Genomic DNA, 22774 nt, shown 5'->3' with positions numbered 1-22774 from the left:
TTTTGGGGGGTAGATTCCCATGATTCCTCGTTTACATACAACACCTAGTGCTTATCCCAACAAGTGCTCTCCTCAATGCCCATCACCCATTTCCCCCTCTCCCCCGCTCCCCTCCATCAATCCTCAGTTTGTTCTCTGTATTTAAGAGTCTCTTATGGTTTACCTCCCTCGAGGGGAGGATTTTTTAAATAAGACACCAAATGTGTAAACTATGAAGGAAAAGATTAGTAAAGAGCCGTATTTTAGAAAATAACATCTCTGAAGAAAGCTAAGAGGAATTATGGTTATTTCTCAAAAACTGAAGTTTTAAGAGACAGTGAAGTGACCGCACTGGGGTTGCTACCTAATCCACAATACAGTAAATGTACTGGCTTAGTTATTGAGTGTGTCATAAAATTACTTCATCTAGTTTCACCCACAGCTTTCTGACTGGGATTTGATAATGGCACTATAGTGAAGAAATGGTATATATACACAAGACACAAAGACAGTGATCAGTTTTGTTTTGTTTTGCTTTTCTCTACAAAGGACAAACAAACAAACAAACGGTTTTCACATGAGGAACAACGTCCTGATAGGAATTTGGCTATGGAAATGGATTTCTGAAGGAAGCTGTCAGATTCAGTGTCTCCTTTTCTATATCATGAGAACATATTTCTTGCCACAGAGCACTGAGACTCCAGAAATTTTTTTCTGCTCTCCTCTAAGACAAATATTCTTGTCTGTCCTTGAAAGAGATATATAACTTCTAGTTTATTCCCTAAATGAGTAGCTCTTGGACAGTAGTTTGCATTAGAATCATCTACAGAATCTAGAAAAAAAAATTCACATCTTGGACCTGATCCCAGTGATGTTGACTTAGTAAGTCTGGCTGGGGCCCTGGCATCTGTATCTTTAAAATGCATATTCCCCAAGTGGTTCTGGTGTGAAGCCCCGGTTGAGAACTATTCCTATAGATCTTTGGACTACTGACTATGATTAAACATTCTGCTTTTTTACACTCTGTACCTCAATCCTAATGACCGATCCCCACCCTTGTGTTCTTCCATTTATTTGATCATTTGACTCTCCCATGTCCTTGATCAGTAACCCATACTAACATGCAAATCGTATTAACAAATAATGTATACAGCAAGCAGATAGCCTGTTAGCACCAACTCTCTGGCTTAGCATAATGAAATGAGAAGACTGAACACATGAGAAAATGCTGAGAAAGAGAAAAATGACACAGTGTTGAAAACACAAGATTGAGGCCTAAAAGAGGAAACAATAGAAAGCTCTGGTCAGATTGCAGGAAGTGTCCAAATCCTATCCCTCCTCCCTTTATCCTTCTGTAGAATATTACCAATAGCACCATCTCTGCACCAGTTGTCTCCTTAGCAACAGCTTCCCTGTTGGTTGCTTAATCTCAGTGGGACTGATACAAAAGTTCCCTATTTCCCTTTCTAGGAGCCAGGGAAGGAGACAAATTTCTCTTACTTGAGTTACTTTGTAATTACCTCTACTAATGCAGTACAATTTTTTGAAATGTCTAGCTACTCCCATGGAGGCTTTTTCTTCTCCAACCTCCCAACACAGGCTAAACTCCCTGTAACAAAGGTCACCTTCCCTTCATGCTCACCACCTTCTGAAGTTAGCACAGGAATTTAGGACAAATAAGAAAACTGCCCATTTCCTTCGTACTGTAATTTTTGACACATGTGGTTGGATCAGCAAAATTACAGTGGTTGAAAGAGATATTCAAACATGCTTCTTCACTGGGACCACTGCTTGTAGTTTGAAGATTTCTAAAAACTGTTTCATTTGCCCTCAGGGATAATCTTCTTTTGCCTCTAAAACAAACAATTCCATGGATAAAGAAGATGTGATGTATATACAATGGAACATTACTCAGCAATCAAAAGAAATCTTGACAGTTGCAACTGTGTGGATGGAGCTAGAGTGTATTATGCCAAGCAACATAAGTCAGTCAGAGAAAGAAAAAGACCATATGATTTCACTCACATGTGGAATTTAGGAAACAAAACAGATGAACATAGGGGAAGGGAAAATAAAGAGAGGGAAGCAAACAATAACAGAGTCCTCACTTATAGAGAAATGAACTGAGGGTTGCTGGAGGGGAAGTGGTTGGGGAGATGGGTTAAATGGGTGATAGGCATTAAGGAGGGCACTTGTTATGATGAGCACTGGGTGTTACATGTAAGTAATGAATCACTAAATTGTACTCCTGAAACCAATATTACACCATATGTTAACTAACTAGAATTTAAATAAAAATTTGAAAAAAAAATTCAAGTGGTATATCACAAAAATAAAATACATACATACATAAATAGGTAAAATGAAATGAAATAAAATAAAACAAACAATTCTATTCACTATGGCAAATATTGGGCTTAAACTCTTAATACTAGTTCTTGGTTTGATGAAGACCATTATGTTAAAAAAAAAAAAAAGTCCTTGACCAGCTACTGAGGCAACATATGAAATGAAATTTCTAAGAACCTTGTGGGAATTTTATCAAATTTTAACATTACTATAAACATCGTCTCCAAAATATTTGAGCATAATAAACCCCTGTAAGGGCATTTGAGTTAGGCCATTAAAACTAATAAGCCAGACTTGAGGATACAGTTAATCATGCTATTAGATATAAAAGCCAAATTGCAGCACACTTAACACTGCACTGAGAAGCTTACGCTTATCAACTTTATCCTCCAAGAACAACCATCTCCAAATCTAGTGTCCAGGTCTCTTTCTGACTAGGTTCCTAAATGAGTTTTTGAATTCTGGGGATATTTAAATATGTGTAGAATTCACTATTGGGACACTATCATAATTAGTCTATGTCACGAGCAAAAGATGATACTCCCATGATTTATTGTGTTTCAGCCATTGTCAGTCACAAAAATGATCACAGAGACTTGAGTTCTGATACTTGTTCTCTGTCAATTATGTTGGTTGACAGTTGAAAGAAGCAGAATAAGAGCAGGTGTTTCCCTTTGAAGTGATTCTCTAAAACCAGAAACTTTACAAACTTATACAGCTGGCATTCCAATAGTTAGGAGGTCAACAGATATTTATCAAGGGTCTGCTATGTGCCAAGCACTGTTCCAGGCACTGAGGATACTATGGAAATCAACACAGATAGAGAACCTGTCCATCAAAAGAAGGAAGAGGACAAGAACTCCTTAAAATACATACTCTACTGGGAGAATGTTTCTGATGTTTGTGCTTAATTGTTGTGCTGAGGAGGTGTTAGATTTCTCTTGAGCTCGTTATTTACTCAAAAGTTCCACCCATTTATTTTGTTTTGTTTTTATTTTCTTTTATATTTTTTTTAATATATGAAGTATATTGTCAAATTGGTTTCCATACAACACCCAGTGCTCATCCCAAAAGGTGCCCTCCTCAATACCCATCACCCACCCTCCCCTCCCTCCCACCCCCCATCAACCCTCAGTTTGTTCTCAGTTTTTAACAGTCTCTTATGCTTTGGCTCTCTCCCACTCTAACCTCTTTTTTTTTTTTTTCCTTCCCCTCCCCCACGGGTTTCTGTTAAGTTTCTCAGGATCCACATAAGAGTGAAACCATATGGTATCTGTCTTTCTCTGTATGGCTTATTTCACTTAGCATCACACTCTCCAGATCAATCCAAGTTGCTACAAAGGGCCATATTTCATTCTTTCTCATTGCCACGTAGTATTCCATTGTGTATATAAACCACAATTTCTTTATCCATTCATCAGTTGATGGACATTTAGGCTCTTTCCATAATTTGGCTATTGTTGAGAGTGCTGCTATAAACATTGGGGTACAAGTGCCCCTATGCATCAGTACTCCTGTATCCCTTGGGTAAATTCCTAGCAGTGCTATTGCTGGGTCATAGGATAGGTCTATTTTTAATTTTTTAAGGAACCTCCACACTGTTTTCCAGAGTGGCTGCACCAATTTGCATTCCCACCAACAGTGCAAGAGGGTTCCCGTTTCTCCACATCCTCTCCAGCATCTATAGTCTCCTGATTTGTTCATTTTGGCCACGCTGACTGGCGTGAGGTGATAGATCTGAGTGTGGTTTTGATTTGTACTTCCCTAATGCGGAGCGATGTTGAACATCTTTTCATGTGCCTGTTGGCCATCTGGATGTCTTCTTTAGGGAAGTGTCTATTCATGTTTTCTGCCCATTTCTTCACTGGATTATTTGTTTTTCGGGTGTGGAGTTTGGTGAGCTCTTTATAGATTTTGGATACTAGCCCTTTGTCCGATATGTCATTTGCAAATATCTTTTCCCATTCCGTTGGTTGCCTTTTAGTTTTGTTGGTTGTTTCCTTTGCTGTGCAGAAGCTTTTTATCTTCATAAGGTCCCAGTAGTTCATTTTTGCTTTTAATTCCCTTGCCTTTGGGGATGTGTCAAGTAAAGGTTCTACCCATTTATTAACGAGCATCAAAGATCTTCTTACTCCAAAATCAAAGTTAAATCTGAAGTTTTCTCCACTTCCTCTTTATATTTTACAAAGTTGCTTAGAGTTACAGGTTTTCATCTTAGAGATTACTTAGATTACAAAATTCTCTACACACTTATGAGTCTTTCTTTAATAATAGTTTATAAAATAAATGTTGTCTAGGAGAACATTTTTAAATGAGCAAACTAGTAATAAAAACAGGTGTAATTTTTTTGTTTTTCATTTTTATGTTTCTGATCTCTAACCCCTTAACAACAACAACAACAAAACAGTGGTTGAAACAAAACCACAAGTATCAAGAAGCTAAGTCCTTCTTGTTGGTTGGACCTCCAAAGCCATCATGCTTTTATTGTATGATTTCTGCACCCTATCTTACCTAAGTAGTTTAGCTTTCAGTTTTATAACCTAGTAACTCTGGTTTTATCCTTTTCCTGCTTAACTTTTTAAATGCTTGCCCAGAAAAAGCCTCTGCCTATTTAACCACATCTGAGCCTTACCCGAGGTAAATAAGACCAATAACAAGGTGAGAGGTTTACATTCCACTTCCCTCACTGGTTTAAAAATATATATACATATTATATATATCTTATATATAATATATATATTTTTTTACATTTACCAGTTCATTACAAAAGGATATGATAAAGGGGGATACAGATGAACATCCAAATTGGAAGAGAGGCGTAAGACAAGGTATGTGGGACTGGGTGCCAAGCTCCATGCCCTTTCTGGGAAAGCCACTCTCCCAGCACCTCCACGTGTACACCAACCTGGTAGCTCTGTATGAATATTTTACTGGCAGATTGAAAGGGGGGTAGTTATTATGTAATTGCGAAAACACAAACACACATACATAATATATGTATGTGTATATTTTTTTGTATGTGCATATTAAAAGGTACTTTTAAGGGTTTTAGCTTGATAGTCCAGAAATTAAATTATTTAATTATAGCATTTAAAGTAACCAAAAAACTCCCACAATTTGGGAGAATATTTAAATAAGGCTATAAACCTGGGCCAAAGGAAAAGCTGGAAAAAATAAGAAATCCAGCTATTATAAAAAAGCTATATGACAGTTGCTTATATCAAATAGTTCCCATTGAATAAAAGAACATTTTAACATTCTGATAGCTGGTAGGCCATTTGGGTTAGTCAATCACTGAAAAACCATTTATGGAACATCTAAGGATACAAAGATTAACCTTATAAAGATTAAGCCTTAGCCTTATATAAATTCATATATTGCACGGTATCAATGTTCTTATTCTATTTTATGTGTGGATTTTGTATACCTAGTTTAATATACAGTAGTGGCTTTTAAATTTGTTTTAGAAAAATATTTACTATTAGGTACCATTCACCATTTCCATATGGCCAAAATATACACTTTATGACTTATTCCATGCTTTTTCTTAATAAAATTAATGCTTTTTTTTTTTTTTTTTTTGGTAGAAATTTTGGGAACTATTCTACACAGAAAAAAAAATCATGGCTATTTCTACCACTCAGAGATATTTACTGTTAACATTTTCTTCTAGAATTTTTTTCTACACATTTGATTGTAGGTAACAGAAAACCCAATTCAAACTTGCTTAAACAATAAAGAAAATTGATTGGCTCACATGAATGAGAAGTCCACAGGCTTCAGGCAATCATGGCTTCAAGTGAAGCTTGATTCTATAACTCAATATGTCATCAAGGACCGTTTGTTTCCTTTTCTCTGCTGTGCCTTCCTTGGTGTCTGCATCATTCTAAGACTAGCTCCTCTCATGGTCCCAAGATGGCCACCAGTATCTTCCTCCTGTCCAGCAAGCAAGAGACAGCATTCTCAGCAAAAGTCCTAACAGTCATTCATCAAACTACCTTAGAGCCAATGCCCACCCTGACTAAACCACCAAGTCCAAAGGGATGGAAAGTACTGATTGGATAGCCTAGGTTAGTCAACCACCTCTGAAGACACAGTGAAGATCGCTTCTCTGGAATCATATGTATCCCTAAAGAGAAATGGAAAGGTGATATGGAGTTTTAAAGAAACTAAAAAAAAAATCATATTAGACATGTCTTCCTCTTTGCACATCTTTGGTAAGACTCTATGGATGGCCCAGAGTGCCACTTTTTCAAGGAAGATCATACTCAAAATTTCAATAGGGAATACCTGATAGGTAAAAAAAATTATGTAGATCTACATATATGGATAAAAATGTTAATTATACATTATTATATTTAAAAGGTTATTAAAAACCATGCATATAAAAAATCATATGATCCTATTTTCTTAATCTACATATGCATAGAAAAAAGGTACTTACATAATAAAATGTATGTGAAAGCATACAGAAAATTATCTGTACGTGTTGTGATTTTTAGTTTCTTCATTCCTTTCTCTATTATATTAATATTTCATAATTACTTACTACATTCAAAATCAGAAAAAAAAAATTAGAGCTACTTCATTACAGAAAAAAGCAAAATTTGCCAGGAATCTACATTATATGACACTGCCTCAACATCTATCCTACATGACCCTTGTCATTATACAAACCACTTGGTTTATTCCTCCTGTCAATCTTGATCGACTAGAGTTGGGGGAAATGGGGGTATCGTGTTGCAGGATTTTTTTACCTCAATACCTAGGGTTTGTTGTCTTGCTGCTTCGAAGAATGAAGAGGTGGACACGAAATGAGCAGCAGGCAAAATTTATTAAAGTACAAGATTAGAAAGTAAGGATAGTATGAAAGCTCTTTTGACAGATGGGACATTTGAAAGTGAATGCCTGTGACTGCAGGCAAGGGTTCTTGTTTTATAAGGTACTGGTCACCCCCTCCCCCCCTTTACCCTCCCTTTTGTTCCTCCTAAGGTTCTACCCTTATTGGCTTGATAGCTCTAGGTGCTGGTTGTTTCCTGATTGGCTCATTTCTAGTGTATGAGGGGTGGTCTATGCTACACCTTTCCTTGTGGATCATCCATTTTATGGTCTACTTTTTTTTAGTCAGATCTTTGTCAAATTACTGAGGGAAACCTGAGGGGGAGGAGGTAATGTCTGTTACATTCTTTTTTTTTTTTTAACGTTTATTTATTTTTGAGACAGAGAGAGACAGAGCATGAACGGGGGAGGAGCAGAGAGAGAGGGAGATACAGAATCAGAAGCAGGCTCCAGGCTCTGGGCCATCAGCCCAGAGCCCGACGCGGGGCTCGAACTCACAGACCGTGAGATCGTGACCTGAGCTGAAGTCGGACACTCTACCGACTGAGCCACCCAGGCGCCCCAATGTCTGTTATTCTTAAGAGGAACCTTACACCTGAGGGGCTTTGCTGTGGTCAGATCCTCCCAGCATTGTTCCAATATGTTTTCTCCACCCAGGGACCTCAGGTCCTATCCTTTCCCTCTCCCTACTGAATTGTATCTTCTCCTACCATATCAGTGTGTGTGAAGGAACAGGTCCTGTTTATTCGTAAGTAAGAATTAAGATTAATTTACAGCTTCCCTCCATTAGTTTGAATAACTTTTAGCTTTTCTGCCCTTCTTTCAGTTAATAGTATATGTAGGTCAGCATCTTACAGACTGATTAGCAGATATGAAAGTGAAATTGAATGGTTTTCTTCTGGCATTCAGTAATTACCTATCTAAGAATGATTTTTTAATGAAGTCTTTCATCTCTGTATACATTTTATTCCTAGAATTTCCCTGTACAAGCTGCTCTTCTCAGAAAACTCATCCACTCCATACAGGTATCTCCAAACTACATGTTTAGCTCTATTCTTTTTCTCTCTTGAGCTTCTGTTTTCTCTCTAGGTGTCTATAAGCAATCTCTACTTACATGTGTTGACACCTTCAGGAGCAGTTAGTTTACAGGACAGTGAGCACTTACATTCCCAATCCCTTGCACCAACTAGCTGGGCGCTCTTAGACCAACTGCTGAATCTCTAGGACCTCCGATGGGATGGAGAGGATGATGACAACTCCTTCAAGAGAGGAGACTGAACTAGATAATTTATCAAGGTTTTAGATTTTAGACCTAAAATCAAATTCATTATTTTCTTCTTGTAACTGCTTCTCTCATTTGAAATATTTTTTCCTTTCATCTTCAGATAGTACAACAATAGAAAATAAAGGAACTTTAGAACTAGGAAGGCTATTAGAGGCTGCCTGGCTCAATTCCTGTTCCTTACTGTAATGGAGTAAGTACTTGGGTTCATTATCTCTTTACTCTTCTTTGGTCTTATCAGTAATCCAGTCCCCTCACTTCTCCTTTTGTGATGTCTCTCAGGCCATTTCCATTCTTTTCATTATCATCACTCCAGAGTATGTATGTCTTTACTTCCTAGAGTCTAGGTTCTTCCCAAAGTCTTCTGCTTTTCTTGCTTCCAGTCTTTCAACTAATCCTGGGAAAGCTTCCAGATTACATATCCAAAAACAATGTGATCATCATGACACATTCCTGTCAAAACATATTTAATGGTTTTACTGTGGTCAGAGGATAAGGCCCAAACTCTAAGACCAACCTAAGGAACCTCCTAGAGGTTGACCTTAACTTACCTTTCCAGGTATATCTTCATGTAGTCTCCTAAAAGTCAAAACTCAGTATGTATTTAGTTGAACGAATCTTCATACTTGCTAAACAGAAATCCTTTTAGTCTTGAGATAGTATATTCAGAAGATTAAAAAAAAAAAAAAAAGTAGCCAGGTTCAAAGGGAAAATATAAGGCCATTAAGAGTGAAGGTAGAGAACAAAGGTGAAGTGAGAACAGGAGTAGAATGCATGACTTTTCTATAGTTTCAGTTTCCACTCATTTTTCCTGCTTAGTTTTCTGAACTTTTAACCAATCCTTAGCTTACTGTGATTTTTCAAGTTGAGCCATACAAATTTGTTTCTTTGCACTAAAACTACCAAGATGATAGGAAGACACTGAAGTTGCCAGACTGAAAAAATTTAAAGATGCAAAGTAGAGCCTGTGGAGATATTAAATGTAATATTATAAATATCTTAAATTTGAAACAATATTGACTCTGAAAGACTAATACAAATACAAGCTTTCATCAGGTTTAAAATGGAGCTCTATATTTGGGACCACTTCATTTCAAGCTCAGGAAGTTTTCCACCAATATAAGGAATTTCCTCTCACTACACTAAGGGAATATGCATGTAGTTTTCCCACACAACAAAAACACAAATAGAGACTGGGCGCTTGCTTATTGTATCTAAATTAAACACAGTGCCAAAACTACATTTTAAGCTCTGATTTAGGAAGGTCAAGGTCGCACTGCCTTGGGAAAGGGGAAAGGCAAGATTCTAACCCAGGTCCTCTTTTAAACTCTGTGCTATCAAATGACTAGTCAAACCAACACATGAATTAGCGGGTCACAAGAAGTTGGGAGTTAGGCGGTAGGACGAGATGCTTCCACACCTGAATTGAAAACGACGAAAACGAGACTGGAAAGGCGCCCACCGCAGCCGCCATTTTGCGAGAGCCGAGTACCGGAAGTCTCGCCGCGGGAGTCTAGCAGTTGGGCGGCTAGCCGCCGGCGGCGCGGGGGCGGAGCCAAGGACCGAGTGTTTCCCCCACCTCTCGGCGGCCGAAGGCGGTGCCTGAGGGCGGGACCAGAGACCCAGCGTCTCGGAGGCTCGCGGCGAGGGAGGAGCCTAAGGCGGGGCCGAGGACGTGTGCTCGGCGGCTCGTGGCGAGGGGCGGGGCTTGAGGCGGGTCCAGGGGTCAGGAGGCTCGGAGGTTCCCAGGGCGGTGCAGCTCTTAGACTTGAGGCCGGGGGCGGAGCCTAAAGGCGGGGCGAGGCGGGGCCGCGCGGCCGGCGCGGGGAGGAGCTGACCTGGCCACCGCACACCCGCACCTCACTTTCTCGGAACGTGACAGAGCTGCTGTAGTCGGCCGCCAGCAGCCCGCAGCTCTCAGTGGAGAGGGCTGGGGTGGGAGATGACGGTGATTTCCTCCCTGGTTGGCCCACCACGAGCATCGACTCCCTTCTCGTGGCCCAGGGGCTGCAGACATAGCAGGTGAGATGGGGCCCCGGGACGCGAATCTGCCCGGCCCAGGCTCGGCCTTGCGTACCCTTGGTGCCCCCATCCCCGCCCCTCGGGTCTGGGCAGGTGGGCAGTGCCCCGCCCTTGGCACCCTGGCTGCGTGCAGTCAGCTGTCGGCGCCTGTCCCGCAGCGTTCGCTTTTAGGACCTCCGGAGCCACCCAGGAAGACTTAACATAGGGGAAGGGACAGCTTGTCCCCTCCAGTGACAGACAGAACTGCCATACCCCAGTTTGAGGAGCACCTCATTGCACGTACGTCCACGCTGTCATTCTCGGACTCTTCCTTTTATCCCGAGGGGTGGCCTCAGTATCTGCTCTGGGAGCTCCTGCCCAGCTACCTAGAGCACTGCACCGAATTTTCTTCCTTACCCCGTTTTGGAGCATGTCAGTTACCACGACGTTGTTAATCCCATGTCCTGAGGAAGCTGAGGGACCAACTTTTTATCCCAGGCACAGACCCCATTCTGCCTTTCCGTTTCCAGTACCGTCTGCCCAGGCAGCTGGTCTCTGGGCAGCCTGTTTGGTTAAGGTCCCTCCACATCCTTATCTTGGAGGGCCAAAGTCTGTGCCTGCTGACAAGGGAAGAGGCAGTGCTCAGCGCTCCCCACCCTGGGTCTCTAGGGAGGACATTTGGTCCTCTGCAAGTAGGTGGGAGTGGGTGGATGGTGTGACTGTTGATGTTGAAGAGTGCTTTAATAGTACCGTAGTATATTATGCTTTTCCCACAGGATCGTGGATATTGGGTGTGTGAGAACAGACAGTCTAAGAGTTTAAAGCTTTCTCTTGGAAATAAATCAGAGCCCCCTTCCCCATTTTCACTTAATAGTGGCAGTTGTTTACAGTCTCAGTGGTTCCTTCACGTTGTCAACCAAATATCAGTGGCTAGAAGTGGTTTGTGTATATAGCATTTCTCCACTCCCCACCCCAGTGAGTGGCCAGTGAGCAGTCTTTTACTATGACAGGTCAACTTGTTTGTTCTGTTAGCAACCCCTGTTTTTAATGAGATGAAAAGACTGGATGCGATTTTTTAAAAACTTCCGTTGCTGTGGTTCCTGTTCATTTTAAAAGAATGCTTTAAAGAGCATATACTCTTCCCACTGCGGGGGGGGGGGGGGGGGGGGGGGAGAGGATGAGAAACCTTTGTAAGTGCTTTTTGGTGGTTTTGACCTTACCTCTGTTAGCAAGTATTGTTTTTATAATATGGAGGAACATTAAAGGAATCTTTATGGGTAGGGGCAGATTACTTTTCAAAGTTTTTCTTTTAATTTTTGACTAACTGAAAGTTAATCATGGGCAGTGCTACAACTATTTGACCATCACCTTGAGAAAATGAAGAGCTCTCCCTTCCCTGCTATAAACTATTTGAGATCAAACTGAATTAAAGTGAACTCCTCTTAGTTTGGAATTAAACAAAAGTTGATAACCTATGACCCATCCCATTCTCTCTATTGTTTTTTTTTTCTTTTAGTTTATTTTTATATATTTTGAGGAGGGAGTGGGGTGGGGAAGAGAGCTAGAGAGAGAGAGAATACCAAGCAGGCTCCACACTGCTAGCACAGAGCCTGACTCGGGGCTCGATCTCACAAACCACACCCATCTCTCTATTTTAGTTGGAGAATCTTTAATACCAAGTCTGAAGAACTGGCCTAAGACAATGAATTATATTTAATTTGTTACTGTTCTTAGGACCACAATTCCTGATAGCAGTTGCTACCATTTCTTGAAGACCTACAGTGTGATAAGCTACTGTGATAAGCTGGGTGAACTTACAAATTCTGAAGTGTGAACTTATAAAATCTGTGTGAACAATAAAATCTCCACTCCTTACAATATCCCTTTAAGGAAGTGTTTACTCTCATTTTACAGTTGAAGAAGCTAAGGTTCAGAGAGGGCACTTAACTTGCCCAAAGAGTTGATAAGTGAAAAGGCTCAAAATTGGGTTCAGGTCTATTTGACTCTTTTAATCGAACAGCCACTATTTGGGGCGCCTGGGTGGCTCAGTCGGTTAAGCAGCCGACTTCGGCCCAGGTCATGATCTCACGGTCCGTGAGTTCAAGCCCCGCGTTGGGCTCTGTGCTGACAGCTCAGAGTCTGGAGACTGTTTTGGATTCTGTGTCTCCCTCTCTCTGACCCTCCCCTGTTCATGCTCGTCTCTCCCTGTCTCAAAAATAAATAAAACGTTAAAAAAAAATTTTTTTTTAAAAAAGTTACAGCCACTATTTTAGTTAAAACTGTTAAAAAAATTATTGTAATACATCAATATGTGAGTGTGGTACAAATAAGGGGTAATGACCAGTATGAGTTATTAATATTCCAGGCAAAGAAATATAGGGAATTTTAAAGAAATAACATAAGACTGGACAAGTTTGTCATCTTATTCTTTGGCATTGCCTTTTCAAGTCCACACCTGTTAGGGGCTCCAAATGTTTAATACCTTTGTTTACCAGCTCTTTACCTCAACTAATGGTACCTATCCCAACCATTAGCTTTCCCAGAATATAATTTGATGCTTATTTGGTAAACTTCAAGTATGTGATTATTATCGGTTTTGTGGATATTGACCACTCCTATCTAATCCTGGTAGAACAACACTTGTCTGGATCCAGATTACATGTAAGGTTTTTAAATGGTTCAGTTCATATGAGGGTAGCACGGAGAAAATTGCCTTGTCCACACCCCGTGTATTAGTTGTTGCTGCTCTCTGGCCTGCTATCTGAGTCTTTCTGATGTCGTGTGGGTGTTTGAAAACTTACCTCTTGGCATTGTAAATTTCAGAAATCGTGAGCATTTTTACTTTCTACCTTATATAAGTCCACTTTAGATGGTTAACCCAGAATAATCACTTAGAAATTGGCAATTGTCACCATATTAATTTTGAGTTACTCATGAAAGCTGATTAGTTGCAAAGTGGCCCAAACCTCATGTTCATTGTGTCCCTGGCAGCAAGAGGGGAGTCTAAGTATTGTAATGCTAGCATAACAAATTCTTTCTAGCTTTAGCATTTTCTGACCATCTTTAGGACATTTTACAACACACGTTGTGTTCTTTAACATTTTAGCATAGTTTTGGAACATTTTAGAACATATTTTGTGGTCATGGCCTGTTGCTATAGTGAAAAACTTAGAATACTTTATCATTCAGAAAAAAAATATATTTCTGTCCATGAACTAGATAGTTCCTGAAAGAGAACATTGGTCCACTAAAAGGCGAAGGGTTTGAGGTGCCTGGGTGGCTCAGTTAAGCGTCTGACTCTTGATATCGTCTCAGGCTGTAATCTCACAGTCATGAGATCGAGCCCCACATCAGGCTTTGGGCTGAGCGTGAAGCCTGCTTGGGATTCTCTCTTTCCCCCTCTCTCTCTCTGTCCCACCCCCATGCATGCTCTCTCTTTCTCAAAATAAATATTAAAATAAATAAATAAATAAATTTATTAAAATTAAAATAAATAAATAAACATTAAAAATAAAAGGTGAAAGTTTTAAGAGCAGATTAATATTTTAGTCATTCATCAAAATAATATATATATTATATATATAAGTATATATATTTATATGTAAATATTTCAGTATAAATATATTAGTGCCTCCTGTGTGCCAGGCACTGTGCTAGGCATTAGGTATACAACATTGAGCAAGAACATGCAGAGTCCCTACTTGTGTGGCACTTAAAGTCTAGTGAAAGAGATAGACATAAATCAAATAGTCACTCTAATGCATAGCGTAATTACAAACTGCAAAAAGTAGCCTACGGGTAAGGAATCTGATTCTATTTGAAAAAGACTTGGCTATGGGGTTAGTGAAGCCTTACCTGATGAAGAAACTCCTGAACTATATGATTTAGAGGGTGAGCAGGTGTTACTACATAGAGAATGGCAGGTAGAGAAGAGAACATTTTAGACTGAATAACATGTACAAAGTCCCTGTGACACAAAGGGAACTATGGGGCATTCAAGAAGGCAAATATCTGATGCTAGTATAAAAGGAACTAAGGGTAGCCTGGTAGGATGCCATCATTTTTTTTTTCATTCTCTTTTATATACTACCAAAAGTTAAGTGATTACTTTGTGCCAGATGTGATTATAAGGGACTTGAATCATCTCAAATCCTAGTGAGGTAGATAGAATTATTGCCATTTCACAGATGAAAAGATAAAGTTGTTATGTGGTACTGTACCATATTTTTCTTCTTGTCCTGTACTCAAGTATGACCACAGGCTAGGCAGTACTCTCCTGTCCAGTATGTAGCCTTGAGAACTGAAATTTCCAGGGAATTTGGATGCAGGTGGACATTCAGGAGAGACTCTGTGGGCCCCAAGCTCTTACCCACTAGGTGGAGCTCAAGTGTGGATCATGGGAGAGAGCCATGGGGTATCACTGCAGCTCTCGTATTTGTGGATCTTATCTTAATCATGTCTGATACTGAAAATAGGACAGCAACATAAGTATTTTGAGCTGACCCACCATTGAGAGTAAAGAGGTTATCGTTAGCAAACACTCTCGCCCCCTCCCCCTGTTTTTTCATTGTAATTTTTCTCTGTTGGTTGTTGAAGAAAGTGTACATATTTGGCCATTTGATAAGTCTAGGTTTGCCAGTGTAGGCTTTCAACTAGAATTCGTCTTCTGATTTATTGTCACACTGAATCTTTTTTCCTTTCTTTCCAGAGATCTGGTTGGAGTTGGAGGGTGAACGAAAATGAATTCTTTTTCCAATTTACCTGCAGAGAACTTAACCATTGCAGTCAATATGAGCAAAACTTTTTCCTCAACAGTGATGCATAGATTTAATTCCACTAATGACCCACCTTCAATGTCAATAACAAGGCTTTTTCCAGCCTTACTAGAATGCTTTGGCATAGTCCTTTGTGGCTACATAGCAGGAAGAGCCAATGTCATAACATCAACACAGGCCAAAGGACTGGGAAATTTTGTCTCCAGATTTGCACTTCCAGCTTTATTATTCAAAAATATGGTTGTACTTAATTTTTCCAATGTGGATTGGTCTTTCCTATATAGTATCTTGATTGCCAAAGCTTCTGTATTTTTCATTGTATGTGTCTTAACCTTACTGGTTGCCAGTCCTGATAGTCGATTCAGCAAAGCTGGACTATTCCCTATTTTTGCTACACAAAGCAATGACTTTGCATTGGGATATCCTATAGGTAAGTTATTGTACTTTTCAACCTTTTAAAAAATGCAAATATTTTAGGAGGTAGCAAAATTTAATCCTTTAATGTATCTAAGCATTTGTTAGTGATAGATATTTATTCTTATATCTAAAAGAATCTCTCGGGGCACTTGGCTGGTTCAGTCAGTAGAGTATGCGAATCTTGATCTTGGAGTCATGAGTTCAAGCTCCACTTTGGGGGTAGAGTTTACTTAAAAAAAAATCACAAAGCCTCATTCCAAACCACTGTACTTTGTACTACCCCACAGTGCCTACACCCAAAAAGGAATAAATCTTTCAATAAAATTTTAAAATCTCTCATATTTTTTCTTAACTATTTCTTAAATTAGGCTTAATTCTATCTTTCTTCAACTTCAGAGTTTGAAGTTCCTTCAAGAGTCGACCTAAAATAAGTAGTCATATCCAAATAAACTTTATAAATCATCTTTCTAATATATTCTTTTTCTTCTCAATAGTCACATGAAAGAAGTTCAGGTCCAGAAGGGATCAGATTCTGATTTAAATTATATAAAAAAGATAGACATATGTGTGTATAAAAATAGTTATTGTTAAATGTTATCAGTGGAAATGTATGAGTGACTTTTTCTTACCATCTAGAATACATATTGTTTTATATTAAAGCTTGTTTTTGAGCTTGTTATTCAAAATGTCAATTTACTTCAATTGAGTTAACTTCTTGTTTAAGAACAAAAATGGTGAAGGCTTTTTTACCTTTTCAACTCTTCCTTCGTAACCTTTCCAACTCTTTAGGCTGCCTAATTTTATGTTTCTATGTGTGTTTTCCTGATAAAACATACCAATTTGGGATATTGAGTTATCTTGAACATATCCTTTTTTTTTTTTTTTTAGAACACCTACCACTAAGCAAATACCTCCTTAGTAGCTACTTTTTATATTTTTATTTTTAAGTTAAAAGTTAATGTTGTGCTTTGACCATGTATCATAATGTGAGGACCTGAGTATTGTGGATAGAGTCATTCATTCATTCACTCATTCATACGGACCTGTTAGGTTCCAATGGTTGTGCCAGCTGCTGCAAATACACCTGTCAACAAAGTTCTTGTACATATTGAATTTACATTTTAATGTGAAAATAACATTAAAATTAAAATAATATCAAGTAATGGCAAGTACCATAAAAACAAAGTTGTTTGGATAGGAATGAGGGGGTCAGTAAAGACGTCTCTGATGGTATATCTTCTGAGCAGAGACTGAAAGAAATGTAATGAAACAGACAACTGAAAACTACGATTAACTTTCAGATTCCTTATTCAGTAGTTTTAAAACTCTCCCCACCCCCCAAATTGTTATTATTTTACCACTGGCACCAAAAGGATATATTTTCCTTTTTCTCCTCCTTTGGCCCTCCTTCATCTTGCTTACCAGGAATGGAGCTAAATCTTCGAAACTAAATAACTGTGAGTAAAGCAGGAGGTTTGTGAGAGAGGGAGAGTAGGCTCTTCGATGACTGGGCTATAAATAGAAACTATATAGGTGTTCCTTTAAGGATACTGAATTTTAAAATTAAGGATGAACCAAGCATTAAAATAAAAACTGGAAATAAAAGAGCAAGGAGTTAACATGTTTGTCCATCTCTTCAGGAGCATTAATAATGTAAATTTGTCAAGGTATTTATGGCATAAGGACCTTACAAGTGGCTTGGTATCATAGTGTTAAGTATTTAACAAATATTACATTATCTTAATTTAACTATAATCTAGAAGTATATAGTTTCATGCTCTCATAGATTAGTAAGTCCATAACTAAACAGAACTAACGTTTGTAACTTTATAGAGTATTTTCTCATATATTTATCTCATCTGAGGTAGGGCAGATATTTGTAATCCTCATTTTCAAATAAAGAGACAGGCTTACAGGGATTTGATTGTCTTATCCCAGGTCACACAGCTAACAGGTGACTGAGATCCAAACCTAGGCCTCTTGATTCTAAATCCTGGGGCATTCTCTTATGCCACACAGTTATATAACATGCCCATGTAATCTTCAGATAGACCTAACTAGCCTGTGTAACCCGTTAATGTCAGAGAGAATCAAAGATACATTTGACCATGTATTATAATGTGAGGACCTGAGTATTGTGGATATAGTCATATATCTAAAAGTGTTCTATAAAATGAATAGCAGTGGAAAAAGACCTATTAGATGAGCTTATCCATTTTTTAAAAATATAACTTATTGTCAAGTTGGCTAACATACAGTGTATACAGTGTGCTCTTGGTTTGGGGGGCTCATTCCAACAAGTGCCCATCACCCATTTTCCCCTCTCCTCCCCACCCCCCCCCCCAGTCAATCCTCAGTTTGTTCTCTGTATTTATGGTTTCCTTCCTCCCTCTCTGTTTGTAACTATTTTTCCCCTTCCCTTCCCCCATGGTCTTCTGTTAAGTTTCTCAAGTTCCACATATGAGTGAAAACATGATATCTTTCTCTGACTTATTTCACTTAGCACAATACCCTCCAATTCTATCCACGTTGCTACAAATGGCAGGATTTCATTCTTTCTCCTTGCCAAGTAGTATTCCATTATATATATAAACCACATCTTTATCCATTCGTCAGTTGGTGGACATTTAGGCTCTTTCCATAATTTGGCTATTGTTGAAAGCTCTGCTGTAAACATTGGAGTACATGTACCCCTATGAATCAGCACTCCTGTATCCCTTGGGTAAATTCTTAGTAGTGCTATTGCTGGGTCGTAGGGTAGATCTATTTTTAATTTTTTGAGGAACCTCCACACTGTTTTCCCGAGCAGCTGCACCAGTTTGCATTCCCACCAACAGTGCAAGAGGGTTCTCCATTTTCATTTTAAGACAGAATCTCCAAATCAAAAATGTAGTCTGCTATTTTCATCACTGTTTTCCTTATATCCTACACTAGATCATTGAATCTGATAATAATCATGTTCCTAGCAGTGTGCTAGTCCAATTTTACTGATGATTATCCTTCTAAATTTTGAGTTCTCATTTTTTGTTTTCAAATTACAAATAATATAAGATCTCTTGTAACATTGGGTTGTAGACAGTACCTTTCCAGAAACCAATAGCATAAACAAAAGTGCTTTCTCACATATCTGCAGATTGGAAGGTAGGATACAGAACTGTAGGGCTGTGTATGTGCTCCAATGGGCTTATTTATTACTGCTTCATGCCCATCTGCCTTCTGGACTTTTTCAGGATAAACAGAGAAGACTGTGTCTCTACAGAGAAGACCCTTTCTTTCTGTTTGTTATGTGGTGTCCCCCAAGGTATTGCCACTCTCTTGTTAACAGATAAGCATCATAGGTTTTAAAAAATGTCCTTTTAAAGACTGCTTTTGTTGCACAATACCAGTCCAATTTACAGGTGATTCAGGAGAAGGTGGATAAGTTAATGAAAGAAAATTAAGGACAGTCATGTTTCCTTTTTCTGTATATTATGACAATTATAACAGTCTATGAAATTACATTAAAATGATTTATCTATATTCAAGTGACAGAATGCTACAGTACATTTAACAGACTAAAAGAGAAGCTTGCCATTTTTAGAACAATTCTTTTCAAAGGTACTTTAAGAAATATGAGTCTCAGAGGAAACCAAGAATCTACCAAGAAGAAATGTTGATTTCAGCAAATCAGAAGGTTCCCTACCTCTGTCATTACAAGATACTAATAATGCATAGTTAAGTCCTATAATTTATTCTTCTAAACAATGCTGATAGTGTAAGTACCCCAACTAATCATAATTATGCTCTAGTGCTTGAGCTGTAAACAAAAAGGAGATGAAGCATTTAACTATATGCCATTAAATAATAGAATGATCTTGTCTGGGTCTTAGTGTTATTTGCTAGGGATTGAAACCTGGCAGGAATCAAAATAGGAGCCACAGTGGGTGGCTAATTTTGTCTTAGTTCCTCATAGTGGGATTCTCTCCTCCCGCCCAAGAGCCTTATTTGTAAGTATTAATTAATTAGAACTTAATAAGGGATATAATTATTAGAAATCGAATTTGTTAGTATAGTTCACTACTTTCATATATGTTTTTCAGATTTGAAAAACCATCTTTCAAAAAAAACCATCTTTCAATTGGTAACAAAAGCACTGCCAGTTCATAGATAAATATATAACTTTAATTATGCAAATGAATGGCAGAATTGGACTGAAATTTCCATGTTGAACCTTATTCTTCTAGTAATTTAGCAATTATTTATTCATTCCCAATTTTTTGCTCTCTCCCACTAGATTGTACCTTTTTTTTGCCTTCATATACCTGTTCAACTGGTTTAAAATAATAGTAATCTGCTTTATAAATACTCGGAATAAGAAAAAAGAAAAAAAAAACCTGTGTACAAAAAGAAACAGGTTTAAGAGATAACAATTAGATATAAATTGCTGTGTGTTACAAAATGCATTTTTTAAAAATTTATTTTAAGAGAGAGAGCACAAGTGGTGGGGGGGCAGAGAGCAAGGGAGAGAGAATCCCAAGCAGGCTCCAAGCTGTCAGCGCAGAGCCCGACGCGGAGCTCAATCTCATAAACCATGAGACCATGACCTGAGCTGAAATCAAGAGTTGGATGCTCAACTGACTGAGCCACCCAGGCACCCCTACAGAATACATTTTTACTTTGAAAATTTTGACATTCATTGATATGTTAATTCCATTCAGCAAATATTTTTTGGATTTGTTCAGCACCATGCTGGGGACTGGGGGTTATGACAATGTGCCTTCAGGGAACTTGGAATGTGGTGAGAAACAACTTCTATGAAACAAGGTGCCAGAGCCATCCAGAGAGGAGACCCAGGATATAGACTGAAGACCTGGAGGAAGCATTGGTACCTGAGACAGGCCTTAAACTATAAGTAGGATTTAGGTAAGGAAAGAGAGACTTCAACAAATTGGGGAATGATGATCAGCATGTAGAACTTGTAATTATGACCCTGGTGTTTGTCTGGGGAAACTGTGATATTAATCGCCGGTGGAGGCTTTGCACGAAAGAATAGTGAGCGATGAGCTGCATGAGGAAGGGACCCCTTGTGGAGACTGGACTATGAATGCCAATAGAAAGGCTTTAGAGTGATTCCCGTGGAAGGTGAACACTGTGGGAAAATCCTAAGTTTTGAAAGGTAAGATTTAGAAGATACTGTCGACAGTGAATAAAATGGATCAAGGGAGTGGTCAAGAAAAACCAAAAAAGAATATAAGTTGATAAACACATTAATCCAATTCTGAGATTTTTGACTAGTGGTTCAAGAGGAGAAAATACAAAAGATCCTGCAAAAGAAGAAAGTACGTGGTCATTGCTTAGCCATAGATAATGATAGGCTGCTGCTCAAATTCGTATTGAGCTCTTAGTTTTTATTTTTGTTAATGTTCTTTTATTCATTTTGAGAGAGAGGGAGAGAGCAAGAGACCGTAAGCAGGGGAGGGGCAGAGAGAGGAGAGAGAGAATCCCAAGCAGGCTCTGTACTGCCACCGCAGAGCCCAATGTAGGGCTTGAACTCAAGAACCATGAGATCATGACCTGAGCCGAAATCAGGAGTCAGACGCTTAACCGGAAGGAGCCACCCACGTGCCCCTGCACTGAGTTTGTTAAACAATCTAAAATCCATTTTCCTATGGTGATTAAGTGCAAGCATGCTGGCAATGGTAAATTTCTGGAAAAAGGCCTTTACTTAAGGGGATTTGTGTGATAAAAGTTGTCAAAGGAAACACTTTGTGCATTTTAGTGGCCACTTGGGAAAACTCTTGTACGCAGATTGAAAATACAAGGCTTTCCAAAATGTGCTCTCTGTTTTAATCATTGAGTGGTGAGCAGGTATGGAAGCCTTTCTCTTTGAGACGCAATATCTAAGTAGAAGTGTAGCTGTCTAGAAATAGTTATCAAGAGTGCTTTTTTTTTTTTTTTTACTTAAAAGATAAAATCTTATGAAATGTGAAAGAACACCACTAAGAGATACAGATAGATCTCGTGTATCTAATTTGGAAATTAGTGGACAGAATTTGTGATGTTTTATGTAATCAAATATGTTTTGTTTAGCCACTGCTTCATTTCAGAGGTATTATAGACCTCTGTAAGTGCTTAGCTAAAAAAAAAAAAAAAAAAAAAAAGGAATGGAATCCTACAAAAAAGTAGGTATTAGCTCATGAGAACCAGGTAGGCTTCTAAAGGTTATACAATCTAGTTATGTAACTTTAACAGGAAAGGTGCATGACATTAACTGAACTTATGTATCCTGAGTAAGTAAACAAATATAGTTTCCTACCTGTGAAACTTTATCTTAATGTAAGTTGAGAAATCTAATCTTTTACATTTTTGCACATGATTGCCTCTGTCTTTGCGAGTGATTGTGGCTGTTCATTTTTTTTTTAATCTTTCTTTCTCAACCTCAAATCATTTATGAATCAACCTTTATATGTGGTAGGTTGAATTTCAGAACTCATTGCCAAATATGTGCCTGGAGACCGGGTTGCTTATTCTAAGGCTCTGTGTTGGTCCGATCACCCCCAAACCGGACCACTATCCCTCATGTCCACCAACAAACTGCTTGAAGTCTGATCCAACCCACCCACCCCCTTCCAAGGAGACTCATTTTATGCACTGGTTAGGTTCTAAAGTCATGCAGTCAAACTCTTGAAAATCTGTTAAGTCACCCGCAGAATACAGCACACATACTTTGTATATATTGTACCATTTCTCATAAGTCTGACACAGCCAGATTTTTTTCTCTAGCATTGTTGTTCATCAATGAACAAGTGAAGTGATTAGTTTGCATTTGGGAACATGCTCAATGGGGGGAAAATGAAGCCTTTGTTTTCCTAAGGGAGCATAGTTGAATTTGTGTTAATTAAATGTGCTCTACTGTGTACTCAACTGTATTCTCCTCCCAAACATTCCTTAGATCACCTTTTCATTCCTAATTCTTCAACATCTACACTGGGTTTTCCTAAAGGCATTCATTCATTCCTTCTTATTCCTCTCAAATGGAGACCACTTATTTTCTCTTCACCTGCATCCTATATGAGCAATGGGAGGCAGAGCTGGCATTCTCATAGGCTCCTTGTACCTCTGCCAGGCCATTACTCTCTGCTCTTTTGCAAGA

At 38.7% G+C, this 22774-nt stretch overlaps 1 protein-coding gene and 1 long non-coding RNA gene across 9 annotated transcripts in view; one reads left to right on the top strand and one right to left on the bottom strand.

The window, feature by feature from the left end:
- Positions 1–10048, bottom strand: part of LOC102957346 — a 130845-nt gene extending 120797 nt beyond the window's left edge. For 2 of the 8 annotated variants that reach the window (XR_006220779.1, XR_006220780.1), the window contains exons 1-2: positions 9870–10037; positions 6086–6264 (exon numbers count right to left, since the gene is read on the bottom strand). This is a non-coding gene — a long non-coding RNA (uncharacterized LOC102957346). The other 6 variants (XR_006220781.1, XR_006220782.1, XR_006220785.1 and 3 more) reach the window with 6 other exon arrangements.
- Positions 10049–10282: 234 nt separating this feature from the next.
- GPR155 (G protein-coupled receptor 155) overlaps positions 10283–22774 on the top strand; it is a 49042-nt gene continuing 36550 nt past the window's right edge. The window contains exons 1-2 of the mRNA XM_007074563.3: positions 10283–10471; positions 15159–15655. Of these exons, the coding sequence (XP_007074625.1) occupies positions 15190–15655 (466 nt within the window). The 5' untranslated portion in view covers positions 10283–10471; positions 15159–15189. The remainder of the gene's footprint in view (positions 10472–15158; positions 15656–22774) is intronic.

This window comes from Panthera tigris, chromosome C1 (genome assembly GCF_018350195.1).
Source record: "Panthera tigris isolate Pti1 chromosome C1, P.tigris_Pti1_mat1.1, whole genome shotgun sequence".
NCBI classification, from domain to species: Eukaryota; Metazoa; Chordata; class Mammalia; order Carnivora; family Felidae; genus Panthera; species Panthera tigris.
The sequence above is the reverse complement of the archived record's forward strand: the minus strand, read 5'-3'. Positions and strand labels throughout refer to the sequence as shown.